General features: G+C 34.1%; 1 protein-coding gene across 1 annotated transcript in view; it reads left to right on the top strand.

Moving 5' to 3' along the window:
* The window catches only part of LOC129224913 (zinc finger protein basonuclin-2-like), a 176,351-nt gene extending 167,539 nt beyond the window's left edge, over positions 1-8,812 (top strand). The window contains exon 4 of the mRNA XM_054859460.1: positions 3,805-8,812. Within this exon, the coding sequence (XP_054715435.1) occupies positions 3,805-7,071 (3,267 nt within the window). The 3' untranslated portion in view covers positions 7,072-8,812. The remainder of the gene's footprint in view (positions 1-3,804) is intronic.
* The last annotated feature ends 9,439 nt before the right edge of the window (positions 8,813-18,251 follow it).

Consider the following 18,251-nt stretch of genomic DNA (forward strand, 5'->3'; position numbering starts at 1 on the left):
AATGTAGCTGGCGGATTCACTTCGAACAAAATCAAGAAGTATATGAAAGGATTGTTTTAAGGGTATTTTTTGAACACCTCAGAAGGTACCCGTAAGTTGGAACCTACGAAAGAAAATTTAAAAATAAATAAATAAAATTAAATTAATTTTTTTTTCTTCTAAAAACTGTTTTCTAGCATAATGAAACCGAAAAACATTGCTCCGTGAAACTTAACATTGATGGATGGATGAGATTCATTAATATCTTTCTTTCATTTTTTTTAACTGAAAGGAAACAGTTTTAAATGATTTTATATTTTGATATAAATAATATTGAGATGGGCCATTCCACGGGAAACTGTCATTTTGTCCCGCACGTGACGCCTCAGATACGTCATTAAACGTACTTAAAAAATTAATGAACAATTTTTTTCTGCTTAACAAATTACAAACTTATGTGTAATTTCTTAAGCAAAAAATTAGTCATTACCCTTTAAAATTACTATTTTTTAATGAAATATATGGACCGTCACAAAGGGTTGATTTCTTCGTGGAATGGCCCAGATGCGTTAGTTTTAAATATTGACTACAAATTTTAACTTAATTATTTTTTATTTACATATTCACAAGGATAATTAATCAATCTATTTCTTTTTCTAAAATAAGTGTTAGAATTTCAATACGGTCGACTTAAACTGAGGTGCTTTGTCAAGTAGCGTATGAAATTCGTTTTTACTTTATTCTGTTGTATGTATATATATTTTTTACCACCTGAGATTCGAAATTTTATCTTGGAGGAGATTATTTTCGCTGAAACTCATTTCGATAATTTGTTTCTCTTACGTTTGTACGCTTACATAATGGGGGTGGAACGTGCTTCAATTTAACGTATTTCCTTTCGAAACAAACTTTAATAGTCTGCATTTTCTGAGACATACACCAAACAGTTTGAGAGAATGAACTTGGCATTGGTTATCTATTTACTAATATTTTCTTTTTACGTAAAACAAGAGACACGTTTTCTTTTCCCAAAATTGCTTCCACTGTTAAAAAAGTTGTGTTTAAAATAATTTTTATCCCTAAGCCGATTTAGAGATGATGTATTATAAGTGTGTATATGTGTGTGTATTTTCATTGTTTTTATTATAATAAATTAACATAACAGAACGTAAAAAATATATATTGAGTATATCTTTTACGTTTCCCGACTCCCGATTAAATGTGTAGAAATGTCTGAATGCAGCATAGTGAAGCAATATAATATTTTCATTTGCATATTACCGCAACCGTAAATTACGGGAAGATGAAAGTATAAAAATATATCTATTGCATAACTTTTAATCGTAACAATAGTGAAAAGAAACTAAAGTGTCAAGACTGGAGTAACTTTGAAATTTGTGGAAGAGATTAAAATTGAAAGAATTTTTTTTTCCGTGGTTAATATTTACATATTGCTGTATTGCGAAAAAAATTACTCTAATTTTTCAAAACTTTAGCTAGATTTAGTGCCCCCCAAATGTTGGTGCCCTGTTCCCGTGCCCCAAGTGCCCATGTCTTAATCTGGCATACAAGTGAGGATCTTAGAATTGAAATGTGCCTTTGTTGCGCTAACAAACAAAAGTATTTTAAAGTATTCTTTAAAATACTTTATTTTCAGAAATGTGAAGGGAAAAAAAGAATAGGTTATTCAAGTGCATTTGTGTATTTAATTTTCGCATGAAAAAGTTTTCGCTAAAAAGTTAAAAATTTATTTTGCATATCGCATGAATTATTTTATTGGAAAGATTGGTTTTTAGTGAAACTTCTTCGTTTTAGTAGCGCCATCTAGTAACCATGACAGAAAACGTAAACATCTAAAGGAACAGTTTATAGGAACCCCCGTCTCTCTCTCTTTTTTACATTCACACAGAGCACAAACAGGCATAGGTCGTTGTAAATTTCTTCAACTTTCAGTTCTCCTCTTGATCATTTTCTGTATCCATTTGAAATAATTTTTTAACTTTAAAAAATTAATAAAGCACTTCATATGCAAAACCTTTCTCCATTTTCTATTTGAAAATGTATTACATTTTGCAAATGCTAGCATCTGAAAAGTATTAGTAATTAATAATTATTTAAATTATATTTCGCACATATTTCAGCATTGTTTCTGCAATATAATCACGAAGATAATCTTAATCAATGTCACTGCATAATGTATAGTTTCAAAGCGAAAAAGGAAGGAAATGAACGGTATTTGAGTAGAATGGATTGATTTTGTACTGTGAAATATTTTTTTACTTGATAGAATGCGAAAGTCTATAATATGAAAAAAAAAAACATCTTGGTTGTTCCTTCTTAATTTTTTGATTATGTTTTATTGATGATAGTATGTTTCAAGCTACCTGTACTATGAATTGCACTAGGGGGGTGGTGGGAAGGGATGTCGGGGACTTGTTTAACAAAACAAGCTGTTAACTTTTAAAAGAAGGCTATGCAATATTTAGAAACCATAAAAAAGTACAATTCCCAGTTCCTCAAACGACTGCCAAAAAAAATAAATAAATAAATAAAATAAAATAAAATAAATAAATAAATAAAAATTAAACATTGACATTAAATGCATACCAATTTAGATATCGGTTTACTTTGCTCTTCAAATTTTCTTTAGTTAAAAGTTTAAATGCTCAAAATGAATTGTATTTTCTTTGGTAATATTTTATTGATGATATTACTGCTTTTTGGTTGGCCTAACAATGCCCGTGACTTTTTTTTTCGTTCAAAAATTGGATATATTTTTGCCAAAGCATCTCTTACCCCTGTGCTTTTGGTCAGAGTTATCGTTGCAATGTTTGTTCAAACAATCTTTTTCTGTATTGTATAGATTTACTACTCTTTTTATTTGTTTTTACTGTTAAAATTTTTTGAATTACACACGATTATCAGTCAGTACTGGTAAAATAATTAAAAAAAGCATTTCATGCATGCTCATGAAGTTCTTTCAAAGTAAAAAAGAGTAATTAAAATACAATTTTCAGTAAAAAATTACTCCGAAAGTGAAGGACAAAATTACTTTTTGTTATCTCTATACCTCAGTAATTGTTTGTCTCTGTAGCTTCTTTGCAAAGGAGTTATACATTCAAAAAGAAAATGAGTACTTTGTTAATTGAGCAACAAGTATTAATTGAACATTAAAGTAAAGTATTATAACGTTAGAAACAAGTAAGTTATTGTTGCCTCTCTGTCTGAGTAATTGCTCAGTGACGCTGAAATTTGCTTTGAGTCGTTAAATTTATTTTTATGTAAGTTTACGTAATATTGTTATTTTTAAACTATTAATTGTTACGATTGTATTGTCTAGTACAAAAAACAGAAAGATAAAAAAAAATGATTATTTTGTACATAGGTAACTGTTGGTAAAAATTACAGTTAATTTATTTATTTAATGCAGATTTATTAGTTCTACCTATAACCATTCCAAGGAGAAATTACTTGCTACCAATTCAAGGTAGCACGAATCCAGCACTGGTTTGCAGTACATTAAAAATTTACGCATTGAAGATACTTGTATTTCGTTATGATTTTCCTTTGCCACTCAAATATTGCAAGCTGAAGCTGTTAGTTAGAATTTTATCCGATTTTCTTGATTGCTGTTCATCGTGGCAAATGTATTTATTGCATATCCACGATAAAAATACACGAATCTGAAAAGTGTTGACACAAAAGAAAATTACATCCATTATCTAATTATAACTTTATAATTTATTTCTAAAATTGCTTTTTTCATTTTATGAAAATGTTTAGACTAAAATTTCGTCTTTAACGCTTTTGCATTTCTGCTTTCAGGATCCTTCGGGGATAGTTCTTGACAAGTGGCTTCTTGCTTCCCGAGAAGAAGAACCTCTAATCCTTCAGCAATTTCTAAGATTTGGAGAGACCAAAGCGATAGCTCAGCAGTTACTGCTTCAAGAAAACAGTGAGAGGACTGATTTCATAATTCAGCCACCACGAACAGAATCAGATATCAAAAAATTCATCGAAAGGACTAACAGAGTTGTTGTTGGAAACTCTATTTTCAAACATCACGCCAGCCATATCTATAGTCACATGTCTTGTCCAATGCCTTCTTTACCACTCATCAGCAAACCTTCCTTCCGAAATCCATCATCCAGTGTAAGTTCCACTCAATCCGTTTCTCCTACCATATCTTCGCCAGTCAACTGCACCAGCCCCATGGCTTCATCGCCCCTAAACAAACTTCAGAACATGCAACCGTACGATTTCCGGCAAGAAAAGACCAGTCCCGAACAACCGAGGAATGAGGGTTCGGACAGAATTGCACAACCTAATTCCTACAGCATTAGTTCCTTGACTTCTCCCACAACTTCCGTCCCGAATGTCTCTGTTGCAGCATCTAGTCTGTCATCTGTCACTACGGCCAACAACTCGTCAACCTACACGACGGCGAGTTCCGAGAGAAGCATCAACGACGAAGGGGTGTACTACTCGGAGGATGACGAAGAGGACACGAAGCACAGTGCCATCAACTTGACGAGGTCGTCTTCCCTCACCACTGGATTTATGGACTCTGTTTTTGCGGCTAAAAAGGTGAGGCATTTAAGGAAATCCGCCAATCCCATGAAACGACGATGGAATCCTACAGTTTTGGCAACCCTCTCGACAAATCCAGCGACTGGCAAAAAAAGAGTCCAGTGTCATGTATGTCTGAAAACTTTCTGTGATAAAGGTGCTCTAAAGATACATTTTAGTGCCGTTCATCTCCGAGAGATGCACAAGTGCACAGTGGAAGGTTGCAATATGATGTTTAGTTCGCGCCGTAGCCGCAACAGGCACAGTGCGAACCCCAACCCAAAGCTCCATACTCCTAATTATAGGCGAAAAATTAATCCACATGACGGTAGGGCAGCAAATCCATATCCTATGATGCCACCATCAGGCATGTTAGACTTTACAAATGGTGTTGTCTCATATTCTTCTGGTCCTCATGATGGTGATAGCAGCTCTGTTTCCGACGATGAACAAAAATCTTTCGTAAGAACAGCGAATAATTCTTTGGAACTTAGGAATGAAGAGAAAACTCGGATGACAGATTTTCAGGGAAGGATTCCTCATCGCAATGATGATATACCGTTGCCTCTTACGAAAAAATTTCGTTTGGAACATTCAGAAAATGTAGAAAATCTTCCTAATGAAGGGATGGATCTAAGTATGAAAGACGATCGCCGGCAAATAGAAAAAGATTCTAAAGAGCAAATAACAAACCTATCAGAAAGTAAAAAATGTCCCATTAATAATCAATCCTCTAATTCTTGTGATAAAAATGATAAAATGGAAACTTCAGAGAACGAAAAGGCTGAAAATGCCGAATTAGAGAATCATCATCCAGTCAAAGCAGAGCCCATAGTAACAGAAATTCGAATTACTGATAAAGATAAAAATCCAGTGTCTACAAAAGGTGTTCGCAAAAGGAAGAGCCTCAACCCAATAAAATGTCCAACAACGAGTGATGAGGATTTGCAGTTTGTGTCAACAGACGATTCTTCTAGTGACACGTACATTGACCAAGAAAATGACGAAAATGGTTTATTGGACTCTAAATCTGATTTTCTGTCATCTGATGGCTCTGATTCTATGAATGACATTGACGATCTTGATGATAATAATTCAGACACGGAAAGTACTAAAAGACTGGTATCTCATAAAATACAAAATGATTTAAAAATATCTTCCCCACCGGTATCGATATCCGTTCCAAATACAAGTGTAATTGAAAGAACCAAGTCGGACAAAAAATATCATGATCAAGAAAGATACAATGGTTTTTCAGGGTCAGATTTGGAGCGATTTCGCCATGAAGTTTCTACCAATCAAACAAAAGACAATGAAGATTTCTCAGAAAATCCATTAAGACACTTGGAATCCCTGTCTTTAGGCGCTTTCACTAATATGATGAACATGAATAATCGAACAACATTTGCTCATAATCCTAATACCTCAAGTGGAGTTTCGTATCACGCGCCTGGACTAGGTTTGGCATCTGTTACAACAACCACTGCACCCCACAGATCGGATTCTCCTACCACAGAAAGGATGCAATCCTTAATAAATACCGGTTCTCATGCACCTCCTCCAGCCTTGACCTCTAATTGTCACTTGAACAATAGCGACACAGATAACTCTATGTCAGATCAGCAGATGCCGTTACCTCCTGTTTACAGGGATGCCTCCGTGATCGGATCTGTGGAGATCCCCGTAGACAAGGAAAATCCGCGAAGATGCACGGCCTGTGGTAAGATCTTTCAAAATCATTTTGGTGTCAAAACTCATTATCAAAATGTCCACCTCAAACTCATGCACAAATGTACTGTGGAGGGTTGCAATGCTGCTTTTCCTTCCAAACGCAGTCGCGATCGTCACAGTGCCAACTTAAATCTTCATAGAAAGTTGCTGTCCACTTCATCGGACAAATCTGCCGGTGCCTACTTTGACAAAACCAGTGCTATTTATCCTTTTCCAACTGACACTTACCGGGGAGATATATTCTCCCGTTTCTACGACCACAACTCGCTTCCACTGAGCTTTGCGGAAATGTACCACAGTCGTCTATCAGCTGAAAGTGGCGGACACCCATTCTTAGGTGGCACACCATTTGCACATTTACCCGGCACAATACCGGGCTTTCATCCAGCGTTCCTACCACCATCAACCACCGTGACGAACTATAAAAACGACAACGGTTCCCGGTATCACAACCGCCACGAAGAGAACAGTGGTCGCAACAGTTCTTTAAGTTCCATCAGCAATCCATCATCTCCTGGACAACCATCTTTAAGAGGATCACCAAAAGCAAATCCTCCTTCTATAAAACTAGAAGAGGATTTGACACCCGATTCGGAAGGAAGGTTCATGTGTACGATATGTGAAAAAAAGTTTCATGAATGTGTCGTGTTAAGGGAGCACTATGAAAAATGCCACACGCAATCTCTGCTGCAGTGCTCCACGAATGGTTGCAATAAAGCGTTTCTATCGAGACAATCGCGGAACATTCATAACGACATATTGCACAAGGAAAAGATTGCAGAAACTACGTAGTCAGAACTAAAATGGCTGTGTTCAATAGTGTAAGTACACTGAACTTAAGTGATGTGCCAACCCAAATTCGTATACGACTGCGAAATGTACAAAAACAAAATTAAACCCTGTCATATAGATTTACCGAGGTGAAGTACACCTTCATTTGAAATCATTTTCTTCTTGAGTTGAGAGTTTTATTGTTGTTATCCTGAGTTAGGATACGTTAAATTTCAAATGATGGTTATTCTAAAATTTAATGGTTTGAATACCAACCGAGAAGAAGAAAAATTCTCAGAATATTTTCTTTCAACATTATACTAATTGTGTTTTTCTAACATTAAGTGCCAATTTTCAGTTTTATTTTTGCCTAACTAAAACGTTTTGTTGAGTAGTTGTTTCATGCCCAAACTAAAGTCTTACGTTTTGGCAGTCCTGTTTACAAAAAGAAGTGTATAAATATGTTGTTGTCACGCCAAAATTTCTGGTTGCATTTTGGTATGAAGTTGTGATCTTTAAACACTCAACAAAGCGTTGATTCTTTAATTTCTTAAATTTCGAACAATGGCGGGCCTTGTTCTAAGTTTTAAGTTATTTTGTATTTCATATTATTTTGAAAAGAGTTTACGGTATCCTTAGCTTTACGTAGGACTATTCGCAACTACTTTTGTAAAAATGTACATAAAAATATCAAAAGCTTTATTGTGTCTTGAAGTAAAATTGTTTTGTTGAAGTTTATGTTAAACATATAATTAATATAAGTAAGAAGCAGTGGAGTGAAAAAAATATGCAAGCAATATTCATAACTATATGCCCAAAAATTATGAATTATAAACGTCACAATTGTACTGTTTACCTGCTGTATCATTTGAGCCTATTTTTTAATATATTTTTTTTTTCTTAAGGCCGCTATATATATACATATATACTAGCAGCCGATGTATCACACATTTTTTGGGTCAGACTTTTCATTGTTGAAAACTAAGGTTACCAGAGCAAGGATCCGAGACATTGCCAAATCTCACCAAATTAGTGAAAGTTTGAACGCGAGAGAAACTTTTTTATATCCGCCATATTGTATTTCAATTTCCTTAGAATCCAGAAAAAAAAAATAAAAAAAGAGCAATGGATTTTAAAGTGTAGATGAAATTTCTAAACTGCGATTATGTGTAAAATCATTTAAATACTGTGCAAAAAATATCAGCAAAAAAAAAAAAAAAAAACCCACCTCGCATACTTTATTTAATTAGCAATTCCGTTTCTCTAATAATTGCTCACTGTCCAGAGTCGCCGAAATTCGATATCATGCCAGAAAAGGCAACCCCGCAAACACGCGCTCTGATCCAAAATGGCGGATACGTCGACCTATTTATATAGTGGCGCTAAAATTACCTGATAACTGTGCCAACGTTCTTTCATCTTGCCAAATTTATTATATATACTGGTGGTGCATTCTGAAAAACCAAATGAATAATTTTCTCACTAAACATTGCGGCCAATTTGTTTTTAAAATATTTTCAAAAATCTAAATTTTATTTGTAGTATACAACCGTAGTTCTTCATATCAGTTGTACATAACTTTCAGGTGTATTTTCTCTACTCTTATGTTTATTTTGTACTTAAAATGTTACCTAAAATACGTTCTCCCGAGGAGCAAGCAGTTTTTAATTTATTGAGTCCTCCATTTTGTAATATACAGTTATTTCTCTTTATTGTTGCAATTTTATTTCATTTTTGTGGTACTTAAAATAAAGTACTAGAAATATCATAATGTTTGCTTATTTTGTGTTCATATTGTCATTTATTATACACAATGATAAAAATTAGAGATGCACCAAATATTCGGTGTACTGCATATGCAGCAGGCAAACCGAATATTCGGATCGGTCGAATACTTGGAATATTCGGCTACCGAATAGTAAACAAATTAAAATATTCGACAGTTGGTAAACAAACACATGTTTCTTTATACGTTGAATGAAAATGATAAAGCCCCATTGTTCAAAATTTAAATTGTTACTTACTAATATCATTACATTCAAAGTAATTTTGATGTAGGGGAAAACACTCACATGTTAAGATTAAAGTTTGTTGCTTTTTAATTCGACACTTATGACAAATTATACTAAACTTACTATAACTTTTTCATTTAAGTGTGAAACAGAAACCAATTGCTGTCTTTTTTTTTATTTTTTATTAAACAAGAAGTTCCGCCAAGAAGTAAACGAGCTTACTTTCCCATATACAAACAACGACTTTCTACTAGAAAGTCGTTTTTAGTATATGGACCTTCGCACAAAATAGTTTTTCGCGTTGTCCTCAATGTAAATAAAAAAAAAAAAGAACTGTTCAAAAAGTACCTTTAGAATAGCTATACCAAAAATATCTTTTCTAGACATGTTTTTCATTAAGAACTTTTTCCGGCAAAGATTGTTTGAAACAGTTTTGCCATTAAGTCTGGGATCAATATTTGTTTAAGTTTCCTCGAAGGAGCTAATGTTAAGATTATTTGAACTGTTCAAAACTGAACGAAAAATTGTTCAAATCAAAAACATATTTTCAGTACATGTTCTTCATCAAAAGCTTTTTTCAAAAAAAGTTTGCTTGAAGCAAATTCGCCTTTAAGTTTGGCATTTAGGGGAGACTGGGGATACTTGATCCCTGGGGATACATGATCCCACAGTCAAACATTTACCAAAATCATTCAGTAGAGTTTTGAAACCTGACAATTATGTTAAAGTTATACTTGTACATAAAAACTAGCAACACTTTTTTTTTCAGCCATTTTGTTTAAGCTCAAGAAATGATTTGTGTGAATGTGTCAAGGGACACTTTTTGTAAGGAAAGCTTCCTGAAGTTTACATTATCCGTTACATACAACTTAAAAAAAAACGAAATGTAATGTTGAAGTATAGACAGTCTTTAATAATTGAGACACATTTTTTAGTAATTTGCCACTGATTGTTAATACTTGATACTAAAAATTACATATTACGGATATTGATCCCTTCGTTTAGAGGGATACATGATCCCAGGGATCAAGTATTCCTATGACAATATAAACACAATAAAAACAATATAACTGTTGTTTACTTAGTTGACATTAACTTTAAACATTCAAACCCATGTTAACATAATAAAATGTATCATAGTATGAGGGACAGATTTAAAGGATCACTGCAATAAATAAGCTAAACAATTAAAATATCAGTTCGCACTTGTAACCAACATAACACCTCAAACATCTAAAGATGAACTGACTCTACTGTTGAATTATGTTCTGATCAGCCAAATGAGAATGAACAAGTTGAAATATGTGTCAAATCTTTTTTTGAATGAAAAAAATGATTTTGCTATAGTTAGATTTTTACAACAAAAGTAGTGAGTAGCCCATTATGTAGACCCATTAGCGAATAGATTGCAAAGTTGGATTTCTAGAGTTTCAAATAAGTTTCCTAAAGCGAAAAGGTAATATGCTTAATTAATCTATTTTTCCTGAAAAAAAAAAAAAAGACAAAATTTGTTAAGCTGCACACATCCAGTTGGGTTCAGCGGAACTTTAAGAACTAAAACAAACGAATTGTTTGCATTTGACTTTTCAGGTTTTTAAAATATATGCTAGGCTTTCTTTTCTTTTCTATAAGTACACTGATACTTACATTTTTCTTCCCTCTTTTTTTAAACTTAATTCGATTGCTAAAACTCTTAATTTAATTATTGCAAGACAAAACGCAAATAATTTGATTTTTGTGCTTATTTATTTATTTATTTATTGTAATTTTAGCTTCATTACGCTAATTTAAAAGAATTGTTAGTTTTATGTACAAAATATATTGTTCACAACTGTATTCGAGAATAAGGAACTGATCAAAAAAAAGTTGTGTACATTTTTTTTTTTTTTTACAAGTGGGATTTAAAACAATGTTATTTTGTGCTCACGTTATTATCTATACATATAATAAAATAAGATGTTTGTGTGTGTGTGTGTGGCGCGCATCCCGAGAAAACGGTAAGACCTAGAAAGATGAAATTTGGTATACAGGTGCATTTTTTGCTGAAGATGTGCACCTCGGGCTTCGATTTTTGATATTTTAATTAGAAAAAAAGTTATTTAATGTTTTATGTGTTTTTTTGCACTTTTTACCTCACAGACCCCGAACTAATCGCGCCACACAAATATTTTTTGCACTATAAAGTAGAAGATTTAATTTTAAATATGATGAATGAAAAAATTTTTAAAATAGAACAATTTTTGTATTTTTTATGAATTTTTCAAAAAACCTTTAATTTGCATTTTTTCTGGGTTTTGTTTTTTTACTTTCTTCTATATCTAATATATAGAAGAAAGTATTGGATTCGTGCAAATTTTCGAATTTCGAATTTTGACGGATTCGTACGTTTTGAGGTGTGCTGAGTCCATTTCGACCATTTTTGGAAAATGTCTGTCTGTCTGTGTGTGTGTGTGTATGTGTGTGTGTATGTATGTATGTATGTATGTATGTGTGTGTGTATGTATGTGTGTCACGTCTGTGTGTGACCAGTTTTTTGTGGCCGCTCTACAACAAAAACTACCGCATGAAATCGAACGAAATTTTGTACACATATGTGCCCCTATGTGAACTTGTGCCCATTAGTTTTTGGCGCGAATTCCTCCAAGGGGGGTGGAGCAATGGGACGTTTTTCGAGTTACGCGTGCTTGCTATTCCTCAGGAAGTAACTGGCGGAATCAAACAAAATTTGGTCCGTATGTTGGTATTAACAGGAACAGGTGCTGATTCAATTTTGGTGTCAATAACTCAAACGGGGGTTGAGCTATAGAACGTTTTTTGTCGTCAATTGTGACTGCTGTATCTCAAGAAATAATGAACGGAATGAAAGAAAAATTTATCGGCAAGTAGCCCTTAGTGGGTATAAGAACTGATTTTATTTTTGTGTCAACAGCTAAAAAGGGGGTAGCGCAATCACCCGTTCTTTTTTTCCATTTTGAGTGCCCTATCTCAAGAAGTAATGCTACGTTCTGGTTGAAATTTGGAATATATGTGAATCCATATGTAAACAGGCTCTGGTTTAATTTTGACGCCGATCGCTCCAAGAGGTGTTGATTTTTTTTTTTTTTTTGCGAATAAAAATATTTTTATTAATGCAACAATAAGAAAGATAAATCGTAATAGATTGTCGTCTGCGTATTTCTCGTGATTTTAATTGTATGGAAATGATAGGAAATATTATCTCAATGATTTAAAATTTTTAACTGTTGCCATCTTATGTTTGTTAACAAATAAAATATTTGTAATTAATTCAAGCAAGGCTTTTAAAATAACTTTCAATTTTCGCTCTTTGCTTTGCTTTTGCAATAATTCAGACATTGGGATGGTCGTCAAGTTTTTGCATGTGTAATTTTGTTTTTGTTAGGAATATTGCTTCCTCGTCAAGCATGGGGAGGGATCAGAAAAAGGAAAAATATAGAAGAAAGTTTCGTGATGGCCACAACATACTAGTTTTTAAATATCATCCTGCGAGAAGTATCAAAGCCCCATTTCTAAAATTTAAGTTGGTAATAGTAAAACCATTTCGCCCTCTTCAGAAGAAAAAAGTTCTTAAAAATACGCAATAGTTTTTTTTAAAACAATTTTTTAATGCTGAACACATTATGTCTTTCCACGCATCGGTCGAAAAAAGCGTTCTTCAATCTTTTATGCCTCTGACGTCACTACTTGGATTTCGATTCGGTATTTATGATGGAATCTTAATCGCAAACAATGTTTATCTTTTGTTTTTACTATACAGCTTACTTCTACATTTTATGACGTGATGACCGCGTGTTTTCCGGCAGAGCTTGCTTTTTTCTTTCCTTTTTTTTTGTTTTATTTAGGGATTGCATTTATTTCTTTTTCCATTCCCCCCCCCCCAAGCTGGAACGTTTTGCTGCATCTATATTACGTTACATTTCATAGTTATGCACATTTAATTCAATAATAACAGATATTTTTTTTCTTTATCAAACGCTACTTTTTGCACACTATGGGGAATTTTGAAGATAACTTTTTTTTTTTTTTTTTTGCTCTACTTAAATAAAAAAAAGATGGTTTTTTTTTTTTTTTGAGTGATCTTGGTTTTTATTAGGAAATGGGAGGGGAGGTTAAAATAAATAGAGATGGATAAGAAAATTTAGAGAAAGATCGTAAAGGTAGATAGCCGCCGAAGGCGGCAATCTTGGCGTAAAAATGTGAATGGCACAACAAAAGATAGAGATATATGATTAATACTGCTGCCAAATTTATTTAAACAGCCACCGAAGGCGGCAAACTTGAAGTAAAAATTTAAATGACAAGTTAGCCAACCAGCCGCCGTTGGTGGCTGCTTGCATAGAAAGGCGAATGGCGTAAGAAAGCGGACCGGCTGGTCGCCGCAGGCGGCTAGTAATCTAATAAAGAAAATTAGAAATAGCGTTATTTTTTAGAAACATGATGTAGAAAACTAAAATCCATAAATAAATTGCCGATCTAATAAAAATTCTATATATTTTCTCAGTGGGATCAAGTATCCCTCATAGTACAGTAAAAATAGGAGTCGGACCCAAACATCCAAAAAAAAAAGCTAAACCTGGTGCAAATTGTTTATTACTCTCCCAATAAGAACAGGTAAAAAGTCCCACCCCGTTGTGCGTCGGGTTTTGGAATGGGGGGGGGGGGGCACCTAAAAATTACTGTTTTAGGTATTTTTCCAGAATTTTTAGAGTAAATTTAAAGTGAGAATATTATGTTTTACTGAATTTAAAAGCATGACATTTAAGGTGTTTGACCCCCAAGAGGGATGACATAACCCACCAATGCTACAGAGCCCCCTGTCCCCGTAAAACGAAGCAGTACCCCCGAATCCCCCTCCATACATTTCATATGGAAACATTATTTTATGTTAAGTTGGAAATCGAGTGTGTCTATCTTCCAAGATCGATGGTGCACCTCCTCTCAAAGCTACAGCACCCCCTCCTCCACCAAATAAAATAAATCCTCACCCCCCCCCCCCCTTTTCTTTCAAGTAGAAGTATTTCATGCAAATCAAAAATGCATTAAATCTGGACTGTCCACCCCATAAGAACAGTAGCTCACCTCCCAAAACGAAATTTTTTTTCTAAAATATTATCCTCCCCCCCCACCCCATGTAATGGTGCACATTTGATTAAATGGCCAGAAAAATTACGCTGAACTGTTTTCTTCTTTCAAATGATTTCTCCTAAGCTTGTAACAAAAAGTCTTCGTTATCAAGATGTTTTTTGGAATCTAGATCCTCAGCAAAATCGTTATTGTTGCAGTTATGTCTAACACAGTTTGTGCATATAATTGAGCACTTCAGCACTTTCAGACTTTTCAAACATTCACTATATCCAATGAACTCCTCAGAGCAACCACAAGATTTGAGACGCAGAAAGTCTTCTAGAGCAGAAGGCTTGGCTGTTGTAATAGGACGCAGATTATTTTTCTGTGGTGCTTTCTTTGCACCCATCAAAAACGACACTAGCTTTCCCATACTTACAAATTACCTATACACTGCATTGCTTCCATATTTCCTTGAAGCTTACAGATCATTACCAAAAATATGATCAAGCAGGTATCTTCCATCTATTACATATGAGGCAGTGAGAAGCAAAGGGATGCAATTGGCAAAATTAAAAATTTGGAGATAACCAGTGCAAATGGTTGGTGAACCTCTCCTCTATCTTGAGGCAAGAGATGGTACAAGTAGACTTGGTAGTTGCTTCTATACAGCATGATTTAGAAAAGAAAATCAATGAAAGCCTACCTAGGATCTTATCTTTAAACGCGTTTTATTCAAAACTTGAAAATGTCCACTTACATCCCTTTGCTTCTCACTGCCTCATATATGACACCAGCTGTTCGTTCTGTGATGGTGGATGAACCTTTTGCTTCAGATAATAGCACTTTAACGATACAAGGTTTCTTTCCTTCTGAAACCAGATTCATCGAATACTGATGGAGGATCAGCGCATAACTCGTACCAGAAGTTTTTTAACAATTTGTTATTCCATCTTTACTGGTCATACCATTCGGTTCGGTGTAAAAGATGGTTTGGGCTTACACATCTTTACAGATAGTAACTACTCTCGTAACAGAAGCTAAAGACATAACTGCTTACCTCCTTTACAAAGAAATGCCACAAAATTGTTTGCCTTCAATATCCTTTGATGTTACTACCCGAACGTTAAAGATTTCATCGAAACTCACCTTATCGTCAGCTAGCAATACCACTACTAACTTAAGAGGAAAGAAACTTCTGGGGGCTTTAGAAACGGATTGTGATTTCCTAACTGGGAGACAAAAAGGTGTAAATATTTAGCATTCTATTGTTGTATTGCTCATTGCTCTCATCAAGACTTGTTCTATCGTTGAATCACTACAGGTTCTAGACCACCTGAATTTGTCACTGCGTTAGATCGTTGGATAGCTGATGTTTGACGTGATCAATTTTTTTTTTTATCGCATAATGTACTCAAAAGTTTGAGATAGTGTTGCAAGTATATGCCCGCATATTTAGCATAATTCACATAATCAGCTGCGTAAAAGAGAGGTAGCTCGGTGTTTGCAAATGAGAACCCCCACCGACTTAGAGGGTGCAGAATTGCAGCATTGCCCGTCTCACTATTGGCAATTTCGGTTTGTCCCCCCTTACGGTGATGGCAAAAGATTGTAGAATAGTTGAAGTTTGTTAATCAAGAAGAAGTAGGGAAACTTTGGTCGATTTGGACTTTTTTTATGCTGCACAGGAATTTTGTTTTCCAGCGCTCTAAACAGTTTAATAACTCCAGTCGCAAATAATTTGGTTACTGAGCTCGCTTAGATCTTTTAGAATTATCATTCTTACATTACCATATCATTGTGTGGTATTTTGTGCTTCGGAAAAGTTTAAATCAGGGAAATTTTTTCGTGAACTTCACTGCAATAGTTTATTTTAGAATGTAAATTCAGGCTCCCCCCCCCAAAAGCGATGGCGCATCCATCCATCCAGAATAAAAGCCATCAAAAAAGAAAGAAATACCCCTTGAAAAAACTGCCTTAAAAATTCCAATGACGCAAAGCTGCTCCAACGCCCCACCATTCCCCCCCGCAGGTGCACCCCTGTTAATTAGAATTCTGTGAGAGTTTATTATTTTACTAATTTTACTATTATAGAGTGGTTCCGCGAGGTTTGAGAATTTTTTTTAAGTAATAGAAATTATTTTTATTTAAATAGAGGATTATTTCGTCCCCCACCTTCCCCCCAAAACCCGACGCGCAAAGTGCTGGGACTTTTTAACCCTTCTTGCTGGAAGGGTAAGAAGTAATTTGCAACAGGTTTCACCTTTTTTTTTTGGATGTTTGGGTTTGGCCATTTTTTGGCCTAATTTTACTGTACTATCATACGAAGGGATCATGTGTCTCTTGATGTGAGGATTTATGATCCATTTATGAAATTATCGAAAAAAAAATATTTTACCAAAACTATCTGTTTAATTCCAAGCAAAAAAAAAAAAAAAAAAAAAAATACTGTCAGGTGGAGGGAAAAATTACCTTTGTTTACGTACTTTTTTTTTTAAAACTGATAATTAGCAGCAGAGAAAAAAAAATTGAAAACTAAAGTGGGGATCAAGTATTCCCAGTCTCCCCTATAGTTGCCTTAAAATTCCCCCTAGGCACTATTGTTAAGTTTTTTTCAACTATTCAAAATTGGACGAAAAATTGTTTAAATAAAAAAAGGACATTTATTGGGAGACAGACCGACATACACATTTTCCCCTACTTTCGAAATTTTAATTTTTGGATATTTATTTATTTATTTTAGCCTTTTTTTTGTTTTTGTTTTTACAAGAAAATAGGCTAAAAAATGACATAGAAACAGTATTGAAATGTTTTCATTGAACTTTCATGCATTACGTAACACCTAACAATGATCCTTCACTCTTCTTGCAGCATAACTCTAGATTTCTCTGAGAAAGATTATTTTTGCTTATTGCAGTATATATTTAAATCTCTTTGAAACTTATTTTAAAATTGATAAGAATTAAGATTTTGTTTCCTCTTTTGATACAAAGAGGAAAGAGGAAGAAGATGAGACCCTTACATTAGCTCAAACAGGAGAAATTGAAGCAAACTTTAAGTTGTTCTGCAATTAAGGAAAAAAAATATATTAAATAAAAACAAAAAACCCGACTGCGTGAAAACGAAAGAAAAGAAAAAAAAAAACCCTAAAAGAAAAAAATATATAAGGCAAGTAGTTTAGAATTTTATTAAGTATTACTGAATAACTACTCCATTGAAATAGTTTCATAATCGATTACACATAAGACAAATCATAAATTCAAAAGCAGAATAGAAGGTTCAACAGTCGGGGCCCATTCCTTTTTGACCAGTCAAGGAACCTCGTAAAATTTGAATGAGCCCCGATTGTTGATCCTTCTATTCCGCTTTTGAATTTATGATTTGTCTTATGTGTGTATCGATTATAAAACTATTTCAATGGTGTAGTTATTCAGTAGTACTTAATAACATTCTAAACTACTGGGCTTATATTTTTTTCTTTTTAGTTTTTTTTTTTTTCGTTTTTACGCAGTCGAGTTTTTTGTTTTTATTTAATAATTCTTTTTTATTTTACCCGTTTTAGTTCATTTTCATTGACTTAGTTATTATGATCATAAGACGGCAAATTTCACAATCTTGTCATTTTATTGAGAAAGTTTATATCGTGAGGATTTTTCAGTTACTTGCGATGGTCTAAACTACTGATTATTAGTCCCTCTAAGGACCTTACTCGGCTTAAAGCTACATATGCTTGACGTTTACCAAAAATGCGCTAACTTAAGTCAACCACAGCTTTATTAACAGCGCGGAAATGTCAGTCAGTAAAATCTTTCTCCCAAAACTAAAAAAGTCGCCCGTCAAGAGAGTACGCGTCGCGAAACTCAGTCCCCTGATTCACGACAAAAACAAATGCAACAAGTTAGAGACGAAAATCGAATTAGTAGATTTGGTAAACAAAAATTATACCTGCATTTGTCGCACGCTGTGTAGCACGCAGGTAGCATGCGACACGATGCCGAACTGACAATATGGCGACTGGCTGTTGATATGGTGAACTTTGATTACTGTCATGTGTTTAGCGACACTCCCAAGGTTAAGACAAAACCGATTGACGTATGAATTATCAAA

This window comes from Uloborus diversus, chromosome 6 (assembly GCF_026930045.1).
Source record: "Uloborus diversus isolate 005 chromosome 6, Udiv.v.3.1, whole genome shotgun sequence".
NCBI lineage: Eukaryota > Metazoa > Arthropoda > Arachnida > Araneae > Uloboridae > Uloborus > Uloborus diversus.